The 14833-nt window shown below is 40.8% G+C and overlaps 2 protein-coding genes and 1 long non-coding RNA gene across 4 annotated transcripts; 1 reads left to right on the top strand and 2 right to left on the bottom strand.

The window, feature by feature from the left end:
• Nucleotides 1-608: 608 nt before the first annotated feature.
• LOC112286179 (putative aarF domain-containing protein kinase At5g05200, chloroplastic) lies at nt 609-6001 on the bottom strand. The gene is made up of 13 exons (XM_024527875.3): nt 5968-6001; nt 5683-5742; nt 5393-5466; nt 4726-4837; nt 4224-4366; nt 3896-4015; nt 3401-3589; nt 3029-3184; nt 2363-2628; nt 1988-2085; nt 1644-1822; nt 1346-1456; nt 609-1104 (listed from the first exon to the last, which is right to left on the bottom strand). The coding sequence occupies exons 3-13, from the start codon at nt 5450-5452 to the stop codon at nt 913-915; spliced, it is 1626 nt and encodes a 541-aa protein (XP_024383643.1). The 5' UTR covers nt 5453-5466; nt 5683-5742; nt 5968-6001; the 3' UTR covers nt 609-912.
• Nucleotides 5809-6425, bottom strand: LOC149989952 (uncharacterized). The gene is made up of 2 exons (XR_016505421.1): nt 6121-6425; nt 5809-5913 (listed from the first exon to the last, which is right to left on the bottom strand). It is a non-coding gene; the product is annotated as an uncharacterized LOC149989952 (long non-coding RNA).
• On the top strand, nt 6422-11519 carry LOC112286170 (uncharacterized). 2 transcript variants are annotated; one of them, XM_024527824.3, is made up of 12 exons: nt 6422-6694; nt 7012-7407; nt 7633-7847; nt 8099-8296; nt 8543-8720; nt 8844-8942; nt 9064-9301; nt 9466-9809; nt 10011-10119; nt 10300-10434; nt 10566-10846; nt 11017-11519. In XM_024527824.3, exons 1-12 carry the CDS (start codon nt 6662-6664, stop codon nt 11236-11238), a joined length of 2448 nt encoding a protein of 815 aa, XP_024383592.1. In that variant the 5' UTR covers nt 6422-6661; the 3' UTR covers nt 11239-11519. The 2 variants fall into 2 exon arrangements, with proteins under 2 accessions (XP_024383592.1, XP_090110320.1); XM_090254194.1 differs by having other exon boundaries at nt 6549-6699.
• Nucleotides 11520-14833: the final 3314 nt, after the last annotated feature.

The raw sequence follows: 14833 nt of genomic DNA on the forward strand, positions 1-14833 counted from the left end.
ACCTTGTCGCTGAGGAAGTTCCAGTGCACGGTGGTTGATTCTACACCTACTTTGTGTGGAAGCCGTATACTGAGAGGTTAGTTCGTGAATCTTCTAAACAGTTCCCATTCCAGATGTTGGTCAGGGTGCAGATTCTCTTACTCGAACACCGTCTTGAGATGCGTGACACAGCGATTGCAATGTTTGATGGGACTTGCCCATTCAGCATTACACGTACACAATCTGCTACGGCGAACGTTTGTTGTTTCCTACACACCGCAAAACATTTCAGCGCCACTTGAGGAGTAAATCATTAATTTTTTTCCCAATTTTTCAAACCCAAATTTTCTTTCGTGTTTCTTGAGATTTATACCGTCTCACTACGTTATATTTCCAAGTGTATCCCGTCATTGCACACCCACCCTGCTGAGTAAGTCATACTTTTCTGCGTTACAGTGGTTGTACAATTCATATGTCTCTTTAGCAACAGTTAACCCACAAACTTTCTGGCCATATATGCAAATCATGCTCTACTAAACAACATCGTCCTTTGTGCAAGGTGTCACATCTACTGGCCACTTGAAACCTTTCATCTCCTTCGTTCTCTTGTGTCACTTCGCTGCACTTAATTACAATAACGCTTTTCTTCAATTAAATCAGCCATAATGGTAACCCCATCTTCTATTCCATATTTTGATGGGCTAAAAATCGGTTGGCTTATCCATATCGGGCATAAGTCTTATCGCACCCCTAAAAATCTAGAAATACAATCAGCATACTGTAAAACGGAAGAGAAATCGATTTCCTCTCCTACAGGGAACGGGAATGATGGGTACATGTCACTAATCAGTGATTCACACCTTCGCTACTTCAAATATATATAAATATATGTATATATATATATATATATATATAGATTGTACATCCAAAATCTCAATAATTAGATACTCGAGAGTTGTAACCATTTCCGAAGGGTGGTCGATTGCCGAGCCTGATACGATCATCTTCTAGAACATTCAAGGTCGGAGCAAGCAACTTTGTGTAGCGATCGAAGTAGAGAAGCTGCTTCAGGAGTAATCCGAATTCTCTCGGAAACTTCAGTCCATAATCCTCACTCACACGAACCTTCATCCAAGGAAGAGATATGTCATTACAGCAGGGGTGTCGGAAACATCACAGGCCAGTGCTAGCCGGGTTTGTGTGAGCGCGACTACTATCATGCAGGCAGCAAGCTCCAGTGAACCCTATCAACAAAAATAAGCATAGAATAGATCACATCTTGCCAAAAGAGCTTAATTCAAGGATGCTCTAAATATAAGAGGCAAGGGGTAGAGCCAAAAAATTCGAGGAGTCTGAAAATTCATACCACATCCAGCAAAAGATTGTTCACTTGTTGCTCGTCGACTGCTAAAGATGCAGCTATAGTAGCATTCTGAGGCCCTCCAGCAGTTGAGATGATCACATTTGTATCAAGGTCCTGAGGCATAAGACGCTCTAATCAGATGATTATTCGGAATTGCAATGAACAGAGCGGAGAATTCAGAAAGTAAACATACACTCATGACCGATCACGGAGAACTTGGTAAACCGAGGTTCATTCTGTTTCTAGATGAACTGAAAATCTGGCTAGCGCATAGAATTATCATGGACTAAAGTAACTACACCTGAACAGCTGTGAAAATCTTCTCCAAGTCCCTTCCAAAGCTTGGAATGTCTACAGCAGTGTCTGTTGCACCCATCTGTACCAGTGCCGCTGCCATAGCGTTGTACTGGCCATTCCCAATTGAAGTAAAAAACGTCTCCACTGCTGCCCAAGTGGCTGGAGATATCCTCCCAACTATACCTGATCATCCAAAATATAAGCACAGGGTCCAAGTCAACATCTTCAGAATATGTGATATGTGCAATAAAGTAACCATTTTAGACGTCTCAGCTTAAACTTATGGTACCAAAGTTCTCTTTGCCACAGATTTTCGGCACATTGTGTTGCGTAATAACATAGACCAACCGAAGTCAATGAAGCCAACACGCCCATCGTTGAGCACCAGCAAGTTTCCAGCATGAACGTCTGCATGGAACGTCTCACATGCCAACAAGCTCCCAAACCTACAAGTTGTCACAACATTAGCTGCAGGTACTTCTACATACACTACATACTTCTACGTGCAAAAAGACTTCTCTACAAGCCAACTTCTAAATGATAATCAGAAGCATACAAACACACGCAGAATCCGTATTTAATCATGCTCTTAGAAAGGAACCTGGAATAGAAGCCACAAGCTACACTTCATAGTGAACGCCATGTTGTAGATTGACCAAGAAAATATACTAGAATCACATTCTTATCTTTAACAGGTAAATCGAAACATGAAAAAATTCTCACCAAACATTGAGAGCAGTTATCAACGTCGTTTCTGGGTTTGGAACAATGGAACGGATGGAAACTAGATCTGTGAGTGGAACACCAAAAAGTCGCTCCATTGTAAGCACACGTTCAGTGCTACAATGACGGTACACAGCAGGGGCAGTGGCCTGGTTCGAAAGTCCAAGGGAATCCACATAATTTCTGAAAGCTTCAATATTCAAAGCTTCCTTCCTGAAATCAACTTCTTCCAGCATAGATGCCCTTATATCTCCCAGGATTGAAACCTGCACGTATACGACATTTTAAGATAGCACACATATCCCTCTCTATTAGCATACGCCATCAGAGAGTTAGTTTCCTGCAAGTCTGAATTTCATTTGTTAAATGAAAAAGTTATTACATACATGACATAATTACGCGGGTGCCTGAAGTAATATTGACAGCCAGAACAGTATTTATTCAGAGATTTTACGATTTAAAAACATTAAACCTTCATGACATTGAACACTAATTCAGAACACCTCTCTAGTGCAATAACATGTATTTACACGTCAGACAATTACAAAAGACATGAGACAGATGTTCAGGGATTGCAGTGGAACTCTTTCGACCAGATGGGAGCAGGCAAAGATCACATTATTCGAGAAAATTAGAACTCATTGCACACGCGCCACAAAGACTTACCAGGGATGTCCGTGCAAGCTCTGGATTCAAAAACTCCAACACTCGAGCAGTGACGTATAGGAAGTTCAGATCAGCTGTAAGTATGTCTTCCACTCCGGGCTTCAATACTTTTATCACCACCTCCTTCTGACTTCCTCGCAACCTAGCTGCATGCACCTGGCTCATAAACAAACGTAACAGATGAAGACTCCAAAGCTATTGCTTCCAAGATGAAAAACAAAATCAATGTCCGACGCGACACGCATAATCGGAATTTTCAAGCCGTTCTTGTATAGCTTTAGCATTTGCAAAAGCTTGTTGAGGGAGAAGGAGGGAGATTTTCGTACAACCACACTGAAGAAATATTACTAAAATGAAAAGAATGATTCAAACCTGAGCTATGGAGGCAGAGGCAAGAGGCTGTGGATCCACAAAGTCGTAGACTTCCTCTAAAGGACGGCCCAACTCTTTCCGGACAATTGCTTTAATATCTTCAAATGGAATAGGTGGCGTTTTGTCTAGGCAAGATTGAAACTCCTTTACATATTCAGGTGGAAAGAGTGTCGGTGCTGATGCAATCAACTGCATTAATGACAAACGTGAGTGACCGAAAACAATGCAAACACAGTTTCCACTATGACGCCAAGGCGTCTCCACACAGTGCACCACCTTTGGATGTGATCAATTGATACAAGTGGCAATTCAGAAAAGCTACATAGTTTCATGAGAACGTAAGTAGAGGTGACCTTGCCACAACAGCTCAACAAACTACTCCGTTAACATTTGCTATGCGTTAGACCAGTATATATTGCATAACAATTCACATTTGTTTATTCCGAACACACGTCTTTTCACATATCATCAGTGTTCAGAGCAGGATTGTTGCACCTGGCCCAACTTAATGTAGGTTGCTCCAAGTCTCTCAAACAATCGTCGAAGTTGTGCTGGCCCAGGCGGGGTCAAGGAAAGCCCTGGTGTTGCGCTTTGAGAAGTTGCTGATTCTGGATTCTGCAGCCCGTATTTGAATTAGTAGATGCTCATAATATCAGCCCGTTTGCAAAGTGAGCTGCACCACAAGTGGTTTACAACAATGATCACAGAACCTCCTCACACGTAGAATATTGTAGATATCTCAGTTGAGGCATGAAATAATCACATTTTGCAAGTGGTCCTCACCAACCAGTATTTATGTGCGTATCATACAGAAGTAACTTACCGTAAAAAGTTGAAACAAGTATTCACCGCCCACGGTTACGAAAGCTTCAATGCCTTGTGCAAGTCGAACTGCACCTCTAGGCCCAGTGCTTACTGCTATCTTTGCCACATCTCCCAACAGTTTATTGAACTCCTTCACTCTTTCTATTGCAGGAACACAGAATTTCAATCGATTAGCTGTTCATGTAAGCGATATTTCAAAGCTGTATTAAAATAGTAGTAAATCCGACAAATTTGAGAAAGAAGTAAGAAACCCCCGGTTGCACAGGAAATGCAACAAACTCTGCCATCTACTAGGTTACATCGTGAAGTGCTGACTTGAACTAGTGCATAGATGAATTCAAACTCCTCAACATTACGAAGAGTTACTGTAGCACTTCAGAGCAACGAAATGGAGTCAGTGCATATAATCCATCAGTCAGTCAAACAACCCCTATCAAGCAACAAACTGTTATGAATTAACTCAAACACATTCCACAAAATAAATGATGGTTGGCACAAACCTGCTCTTGCAATATCTGGACCTTGGGAGGGTATTGAAGACGCAGCCTGAGCCCGCACAACAAGTCTGCTTGGAACAGCCTGACCCAAATTGCTCCCGTGCTGATGTCCGTCCTTTTTTCAGAAAGCCCCCCAAATTAGGAACTATTAATTTTTCAGTATAAAACAAAAGAAACTTGCTATTAAAAACTGATCTTAAAACCAAGTGATGCAACAAACTGATCTTCGTCTCCACGGTAATGTTCAGAAGTGTCACACTATGTAGTGATCAACCTCGAACAAATGCGTATGCTGTTACTTTGCGTTAATGGTTGTAACTAGTTGCAACCAAGAGATGACAAACCAACCCTTAGCGTGTTATGATCAGTGAATATTCAGACTATGAGTAATTCAAACGAACAAGTCTGAAATACTTGTATGTCTGTCAAGGATGCATATCTGCACTCGAAAACCTAATTCAGAAATTTCGCAAACAATGAGCTTGGCAAAGGCTGACCAGTACTGTTCCCGAAAAAGGAAATAACATGATATTTTGTTCACTTCGAGTAATTGTGAAAACAGTGTCAGTCTATCTAGAACACAACACATTAAGGTCGAACCTGCAAAGAATACTGAGATTTAATTCAAGGAAAAGTGCCAAGACAAACGGCATTAAGCACTTGGAAATACCTGACGAAGTACTGAAGACGGGAGGCGAAGGGCCGTCAAGGTGGCGCTGCTAAGCGCCATCTTTACCAAATATCCTGGTTGGCAAGCCAGTCAAAACACTTGGTTAGGCCAGAAAAATACTGCGCCAATTTCAATTCATGAACGAGGATACTTCCAATTTCAGCACATAAGACACCGTATCACTAACGCTACGAACTGCCAGTGCACCCGTGAAGATGTGGCTACAAAATGCATCAGACGATGTCTAAGGCAGCGTGTTCGTCGAAAACTACATGCATGAACTTTGACACCTGTAATCAAAGCAGCGGCGCGTGATGAACAATCCCAAACAGTTGCTGATGCTATCAAATCTGCCCCAAAACGGCGATTCAAGTCACCTTGTTACCCCGGTGAAGTTCAAGACCCACCAAATTTGAGCTCACCGCTACTAAATTCACCAAGAAACGATGTCTTTCATACACTTTCTTCTCTCTCACTTAATTTCGCAAACATGTCACGTACAGTGCGACTCAATATGTTCCCTGTAAAACCCACGATAGCAATAGCTACAGAAACGTCATCAGACACCAACGCACCTGTAAACCTCAAAAACCCTGCGAGTGCACTTGGACGATCTCACGATAGTCTGCAACTTCGATGGCTCTAGAATTATATTGAGAATTTGCCAATGTTCAAAAAGCTATAAAGAATATCTGCAAGTGATACTATAAATTGCACTTGGGACCCACCTTGTGCAAATGTCCCCAGGTTCATCACGTTGCTCCAATGTCCGATCGTTTCATTTACGTGGCTCCTTGCCAACCTGAAGCCTTTGGGGCTGCAATACCCCCACATACCCTCCCTCGCGGTGAGATTCCGAGGAATCGGTGGCGGATATCGTCGGTATCTAGATAACATTACGTTAATGGCCGTGTCTCACAGATCAGCGGCACTTCCATATCGTCCTGTCTTTCGGAGGCCAACTTTGTGCGAGTTGTGGACTTCACCCGCTAAAATCAAAAGACAAGCTGTAGGGAATGATGAATGAAGGGGTGAGCGGTGCCGCTTTCATAATTGGGGTCGTACATCTGAGCAGTGGTCGGATCTAAAACCTCGATTCCTCTTTGTGGGCTGGATTTCTCCATCGAAGCTCGGAGTTTGGAGGCTTCTGGTTGGGGTGTGGCTCACCTGGTGCGACGAGGTTTGCGGCTCGGATGTACAGATGAGGCTGCACCTCTCATCTTCACCTCCACGTGGCTCTCCTGCTGCCAACCATGTGAAGAAACCAGGATGCACTTTGTCCAAGTGGAGGAGGATATCGAAGTTAAGTAAGTTCGCAATTGGGTGTGTATTGGGTTTTGGGTATAACTCCCAATGCGTCTAGTTTGTGTTAGTGAGCTCGACTCCGTTATTCTTCTATTGAAGAATTGAGAACTCAAATTGAGGGTGCTAGTTTCCGGGATATGAACGGTGTTTCAAGTGTCCCCACACTTGAATTTCTCTGAAAGCATTTGCAGGAGTGGAGTTCATCTCAAGGAGTTTGTGATTGTTCGTTTGGAGGTTGATTTGGAGATGGTTGCAACAGGTCATATTTGTAGTTGAATTGAAGTGAAGCTCTGCAATTACTTTACCATTTGCAGGAATTGCCATTTTCTGTAGCGATGGAGGCTGTGTGTGTTACACAGAGCGTGAGCTTAGGGTTAGCTTGCGCTTCAGGGTTGTATGCTACGAAAGTCACAAAGGCGGGTTCTGCGACGCTCACCTCTTCGGCATGCGTCTCGGGGACAGTGAGTCATCGAGGGAATGGCTTGAAACTCCGTCACGAACAAAACGTTACTTTCTCTTCGCAAACGAAGCCTAGCGTTGCTTCCAAGCTTGGTTCAGCGCTGTGGGGCTCTTCACTGCCATCTGTTGCTGCGGCCTCAGATGAGACCAACACCAGCAAACATGGAGTCTTGACAAGAGCCTCGGTTGAGGCCCCTCCCTCTACAGTGAAAAAGACTCCAATTATTCGGTCTCCCGACACTGGTGGCGCGGTACGTTATTTATTCTGCACACTCTATTTCGAAAATCATCTCTCACACCGAGTGTAGTAACCCCCAACCATGCTGATGTTGCTATAATCAGAAGTGATAAGAATGTAGGTTGCATTGGAGAGTTTAGAAGCTCTTACAGTCTAAGTGATTTCTTCAATCCTTGGTAGAGTATAACAAAATGGATAATTCTGGAGATTGAGCTTAGAGCTTTTGGACTTCATGCAGGTACTGGTGTTGGAGGATGTGATTCTAAGTGCCGGGGGACGAGATCTGCTTACAGGTGCGAGTTGGCGCTTGCTGCCTGGCCAGCGAACAGGGCTGGTGGGCGTCAATGGGTGTGGCAAGTCTACACTGCTGCGTGCTCTAGTTGGTCATGGCGACCTACAGTCTGGTTACGCCGCTTTTTCTCTGGATACGGAGGTTGCTTACCTGGAACAAACGTGGGTTCCGTATTATTCTCTACTGTCTGCAATTTATTCGTGGATAAATTTACTAGCGTTAATTTCATGTTTCTGGTTCCTCGTCTAGAAGCGAGACACTGCCTCTGAGTATCACAAGTTAGAAGCGAAGACGCTTTCTTGCTTTGTTATTGTATCATTCCGTAAGTTTTTAGTGTTGGAGATTAAAGTAGTCGGCTCTTGTCAAACAGCAGTTTATCCTGATTTTATTGTTTTGTCGTTGGTGCGAGCAGCGCAGTATCTGGTTCTACTCGTACTGTTTGGGACGAGTCCAGGTCTCGTATGGTTGCAATCAATGAAGCTCTGGCGGAAATGGAAGCTGCTGAAAAAGCAGTTGAGCGAGGTGAGGAAGGCGCAATCGCTCGCCTTGCCACTGCACAGGAGCAAGTGGAGGCTACGGATGGCTACCGTGTCGATGAAGTGATTGCTGGGTATGCATCAGTCCTGAAAAGGAATCTATTTTTAATTCCCAGTCTTCGAAAACCTTAGAATCGCGTTGAAAGATTACTTTTCTTTTTTTCACCTATTCGTTTCAGCAGCAACTTCTGCAAGAACTTCACCAAGCACTATATTGTAATCTCGTAGGCTCATCGTCCTCTACACAGTAGTGAGTATTGATTGTGAAGGACCAAGTGTGTTAACGCGTAGGATGTTATCGTGCTCCTTGTTCCTTTCAGGGTGTTGAACGGATTAGGATTTCAGCAAGAAGATTGGACGAGGTCATGCTCGGACTTCTCAGGTGGATGGCAAATGCGAATTGCCTTAGCCAGGCTGTTGCTAGAGCAGAGATCTCACATGGGCAAGTCATTACTTCTCCTGGATGAGCCGACAAATCATCTGGATACGAAAGCCAAGGTTGGTTACGTCAGTTTACACTCTCCGCTCAATGACTGCTCTTGAACATGAGTCATGGATGCGCAAGTGATCTGTGTGAATTACTGAAGTAGGCTAACATGCATGTATGGATCGCTCCTGCAGCAATGGCTTGGCAAATACCTTTCAGGAGTTACAGCTGCTGTTATTCTTGTCAGTCACGAGCAGGAGTTTATAGAGAAATCTTGCAATCACATCGCTGAGGTAATCTCTTGCCATTCATGGGTAGCTTTTATGGTCGTGCACGCATCATTCTGTAGTACCAGAGGCACGTTGAAGTTTTTGTGAACTCAAGAGCTGAAGTTGCTCGTTTTGGCATGTGTAGATCACGGGAGGTCAGTTACACCACTATGTTGGGAGCTACTCCAGCTTTTTGCGAGCGCGTGCTGCCAGACAGCAGCAAGCCGTGCAAGAGTACAGAGCAAAGCAAGCTGAGATTGAACGCCTACAGGTATTTGTTGATCGTTTCGGAGCGAAAGCAACCAAGGCATCCGCTGCAAATTCTAGGAAAAAAATGATTGAGAAGATCAGGAAGGAGATGCCTGAAGTTGCTCCTCCTGAAGGTTAGTCAGTGCGACGTGGCATCATCATTATCACACTTCAATTTTGTGTGTTCTCATGGAGTGCCTAGAAATATGATTTATTCTATGCGAGGCTAATAGTGTTATGCTACGTGAAGTCCTGTCTTTTAGAATGATATTAGTACCTTACATCTGTTCTCTGGCAGACTCAGGCCCAGGCACTGGAGACAGGCGTACTGTGAAGATGTATTTTCCGAAGGCATCACCCTGCGCTAGAGAAGCACTGCGCATGAAGAAGGTGGACATAGGCTGGGATTCAAGCGCACCAATTCTGTACAATGTGGACATCAAGCTTGAGATTGGCATGCGGCTGGTTATCCTCGGGCCAAATGGGGCTGGGAAGAGTACGCTTATGCGCGCTATGGCAGGTAGAGGTGGGGTGCTCTCTGGTTCTCGTGAAGTTGGTGAAGGAGTGGAGATTGGAGTATTCACACAAGATCTGGCCCAAGATTTGCCTGGACATCTTTCAGCTAAAGACTTTGTCTTACAGGTGCGTGCCTCTGAACAAAATCAGAGGTTTACAAGGTGTTTTTGGAAAGTATGATAGAGTGCACTGTAAGTCCACCAAAAGCGAATGGAAATATTCAACAACGTTTTCAAACGATTTATGACCTCTTTTATGTCACATAATGTGTGCAAAAAATAGTTTCTTTTAGCGTATGGAGGTTGATTGATATGGATATGTTCATAGGAAGCACGAGAGAAAGATATAAGCATTACGGACGAAATGGCTCGATCTGCACTTGGCGCTCTTGGTCTGATTGGAGAATCTGCTCTTCGACCCATCAAAGCTCTCTCCGGTATGCGCGTTGTGATTGAACATGTGCAGTTGTTTATGTTGATATTTATAATAGATTTATTTCTTGAAAGCTTTTGTTTACGGCATACTTTACAGTCCACTTCTAAATAAATATTCAACCTCGAGTGTTTATTCGTAGTCTGAACTGAGGTTCAAACTAAAAAGCGACTGTATGACTCAGGTGGTGAGAAGGCGAGAGCAGCCTTGGGAGTGTTCATGCTCCGGCCATACAACTGCCTCATGCTGGACGAAGCCAGTAATCATCTTGATCGTCCCTCGGCCATGGCCCTGGCTAAGTGTTTGAGTTCATTTTCAGGTACTGATTCCTACAATTGGAGGTGCTTCTCAAAAAATATGCGCGTATTACAGAATTTCCTCAAAACTTTTCCTTCTGTTTGTGTGGCCCAGAAGCTGGACTGTCACTGATGCTGATGTTATGTTCTGCAGGTGCAATGGTTGCTATTTCCCATGATATAGAATTTATGGAAGCAATGAATCCCACACACGTCGCTAGAGTGGATCCTAACGGATCTGTTACAGTTAGTCAATGCATTAGTGGAGATTTGAGATCTGCTCAGAAGTCGAAGGCAGAGACAACAATTCCTGCAGCGGCGAACAAGGGCAAGAAACAGACAGCCTCAACACTTACTGTCAAACCCGCCAAGTTTTATGGTGGAGACGCCCACGTGAAGCCTGCCAGAAGTCCTGACCCTAAGCGAGTACACGAGGTATGGATCGAAGTGTTCATCATTTTTCCTGTGTTCTTTTTCCTTTCGTTTCTGTTACACGTTTGATTTCCACAATGCTATTTGTGTAGAGCGGACTAAGTACCCTTCTTGAGATCAAAGGACCTTGTGAGTGGCAGAAAATAAAAACATGGGGTGTACTTGATTGACAGATCCAGTCCCAGATCAAGAAGAACATGCAGTTGATAGAGAAAGCGGAGATCGTGCTGGAAATGCTGGACAGGGAGATGCTGGAGGCAGGTGCTGATGCTGCGAAAGCAATGGATATTTTCAAAAGGAAGGAAGCGATCGAAAAGAGGAAAGCTGCCTTGGAACAGGAATGGGAGTCCTTGGACACCGAACATCAAAAACTCATGGCTAAGGCTTCCAAGTAGTGCAGTATTATGATTCATTACAATTAGTATATTCTTAATTCAGGTGTAAAGAGACAGTTTGAGCTTTTGCAGGAGCTGAATTTGCTCAATGGGTTCTTTTTACCAACCGTAGACACTCTTTATTTCCTTTTCTTAACGTAGGAACCAATACCTGGCCAGTGCTGGATTGGGTTGTACTATACTGGATTGTTACGTGTTTGTTGAAGATTGGAGCGTGTGGATCTGTTTCCCGGAGAAAATTACAGAAATTTGATATGACGCGCTTACATTCATATCCTCAAGCAATGAGTACCTCACATATAGCATACCCATCTTATTCGTACATGGATTACATGATTACAGTAAAATGTTTATTTTTCTTTTCCTTATTTGTTTTTCTCCCTTCCTTTCTTCCCTCCTTTTGTTATTTATTTTTGCTTTGTTTTGTTTTGGTTCACTGTTGTAAGATTTGAATCATCAAGAACTCTCCCATATGTGGGAAGGTTAGTTCTTGGCAACTAAACCGAGGGATATTGTTCTGACAATATCAATTATCTGTATTTGAATGTCCTACTCGAAGAAGCAAAACTGTGAAACTTCACGAAAACTTCTTGCATAGCGTATGTACTCTGTTGACGTAAGGTTAGTGTTAACCTATACATAGGATGCGAGGATATTCTAAATTTTAGACAGGATTGAAAAATTATGATCTAACCAAATGACTAAGTACTAGAAAACGTGAAAATGGGACGCTATATTTCTACACACAATCCTTGAGAAATACATATATTATTATTCTAGTAAGCACTGAAATTCTCTTAAATAAATTTCAACAGGTGGCTCATATGATGAGGGAAGGGTGCACGTAAATATCTTACATCGAAGCCAAGATGTGATAAAGTGCAAACTGATTTATGAGAAAGAGCTGTTTTAACACAGTTGAAGAATTTATCAATTGTTTTTTGACACATCATCTTGGAAGTCTAATTTTTTTGGTACAATTTTTGTCACCAAAAAAACTATAAATAAATAGATAAAACTCTTTCACTTTTTCTTTTATTTTTTATTTTTTTTATTCTTAATCACTACAAAAAATCTGTGTGAGAAATGGCATTGATAACATTTAAGTTACCATCTCCACTAAGAAACATACATTTCAAATTTTAAAAAAAAAACTAAAAAAGAAAACCCTTAGTTTCAATTGTGCTAACATAAGTGGATATCTGTGATTATGTGTGAAATATAATGAATAATGTTTAAGGTAAAGTTGGCATTTTGAAGACAAAAATCATGCATTTCACATTTAGATTTGCAGCTTTATTGATCTCACTACAAAAAAATTCACCTTCCTAAATCACATTAGATTAGTGAAGAAGAGATTAAACTCACAAGTTCAAAATTATGTAACCGATACAAAGGAAGACATGGGACTATTAGATTACCTAGCAGTACATTAGAAAGTGAAAAAAAAAAAAAAAAAAAAAAAAAAAACTTCTACAATATTAGGTGTAAAAGAAAAAAATTATTGATAAAAAAATTTAAAAAATAAAAATCGTAAATAATTAGAAAGAATCTATGTAAGGCATGTTCTCATTGGCTTTGGAATTCAATAACAATTCTATTTCTTCCTATATACTAAATTCTTTTGAAACTTTTTTCTTTTCTTTTCTTTAAATTTGGTAGACAGTCATTTTAGACTTAAGAGATATATATATATATATATATATATATATATTGAAAAATATATTCTTTGATAAAGCTCTATTTATTGCATGTGAATAGTCCTTATTCAGTTCTACATTGAGAAAATTTCATCAAATTATTTATCAATTATATACCAAAGCATTCCAAAAGTAATTTTATCTTTTTCAACATTTAACATGTTCAAAACAAATTGAACAACCTTTTGCCTCAAATCTCTATTTCCTTCAATGCTTCATATTGTCTTTTTATCTGTCTCTAAATAATGTATTCTATAACAATTTAAGTTAAGACGAGTGCAAACTATTCTCTTCTATACAAAAAAAAAAGTATTAGATTTTACTACCAGATTGGTTTTATTTGTTTGGTATTGTTGGTGCTTTTTAATAGAAACTATCAGGATCAAAAACCTATAGAATGCAATAGACCTCAATCACTATTTATTACAATAACTATAAGGTTATTATTATTACTGATATATTTTTGTAGAAATAAAAATTTAAAACTCATTATAACATGCATCAAAAAACACACTCAGGGTTTTGAAATACAATAAAAGTAGTAGAATTCAACTGTCATACGTAATTGTAGTCTTATCACCTATTGTAAGAGATTGTTCTGATTGTTTGCAAATGAAAAAGTTGTTGTAGGGGTTATATTTTTTAAGTGATATTTCACCCATGATACAAGCTCAAAGTATTCCATTATATTTTGAAATATCACTTGATACTTTGTAAAATCACCTGCCTCACGAGGTGGGTGATTTTGAAATTGAAATATCAAAAGAGGGGTGGGTCAAATATCCAAAAACCATGTCGCTTGTTTCACCTCTTTGACTCCATACCAGAGGATATTAAAGTTTGAATCAGGGAGTAATATCAAGGAGTAATAAAGTTTGAACGGTGATATTTTGGATTTGATATTTCAAGTGATCCTAGAAATATTAGGTACTGAATCCCAATTGTTTGGTTTTGCAAAAGTGCCATGTTTGAGACCCCCTAATAATCATATTTTTGGTCAAGTGACAACTTGAAAGTCTTCAATCAAACACAAAGTCTAAAATTATACACTATAAGAGTAAACTAAATTTTATTAAATTGAGTCCAAATCATACGGCAAAGAAGATTTTTGAATTTTTTACATACTTATCTTCAAGACAATCATCAACCACTTTTAATTTAAAACAAGACCCCTAAAACATGATGCTATGTTTTACAATAGTAGTAGCTTCTGTTATAACATAAATTCAACGTAAATTATTTCTATGTTTAAAATAAAATCAACGTAAATTATTTCTATGTTTAAAACAAAAGCATGAGTAAATCAAAAATTACAATTTAGAAAATATTAATACTTCAAAAAGACCATTTTTCAAACTCTTGATGTTACAAAACAAAACTTAGAAATGTAATAAAATAAATGGCAAACAAGAAACAGAAATAAAAATCTTTTGAGAATTATGATTGTATTCAATCAAACTAATGATTCCATAACAACGTTGCACCACTGCACAATCCCTCAACCCTAACACCCAAATCACGAACCCACCCACCCCAAAACACAACTCATGAAAATGGTTGATCTGGGGGAACTGACGCTTACTCCTGGCAACAAATGTTCAGGTTCAGCGGTGAGCTTGGAGAAAGACAAAAAGAAAAAACCCCTAAACCTGAACCAAAAAGACTTGTAAACTTGCAACTCCGCAACGGTGCTAAAAGTATCACCTTGCAGCAACAACCCAGCCATAGATTGCAAGTCTACAAACGCTTTGGAGGAATGGAGCCATGCGAAGCCGGAGGGTGGGTCAGCAGCAGAGTGTGGGAAAGAGGGAGGGAGGGGGGGGGGGGGGGGGAGTTTCCGGGTAAGAAAAAACACCCACTTTTTAGCAGGGTACCAATCCGCAGAAAGTCCTCTC

Source organism: Physcomitrium patens, chromosome 1, assembly GCF_059467195.1.
Source record: "Physcomitrium patens ecotype Gransden chromosome 1, ASM5946719v1, whole genome shotgun sequence".
Taxonomy (NCBI): Eukaryota; Viridiplantae; Streptophyta; class Bryopsida; order Funariales; family Funariaceae; genus Physcomitrium; species Physcomitrium patens.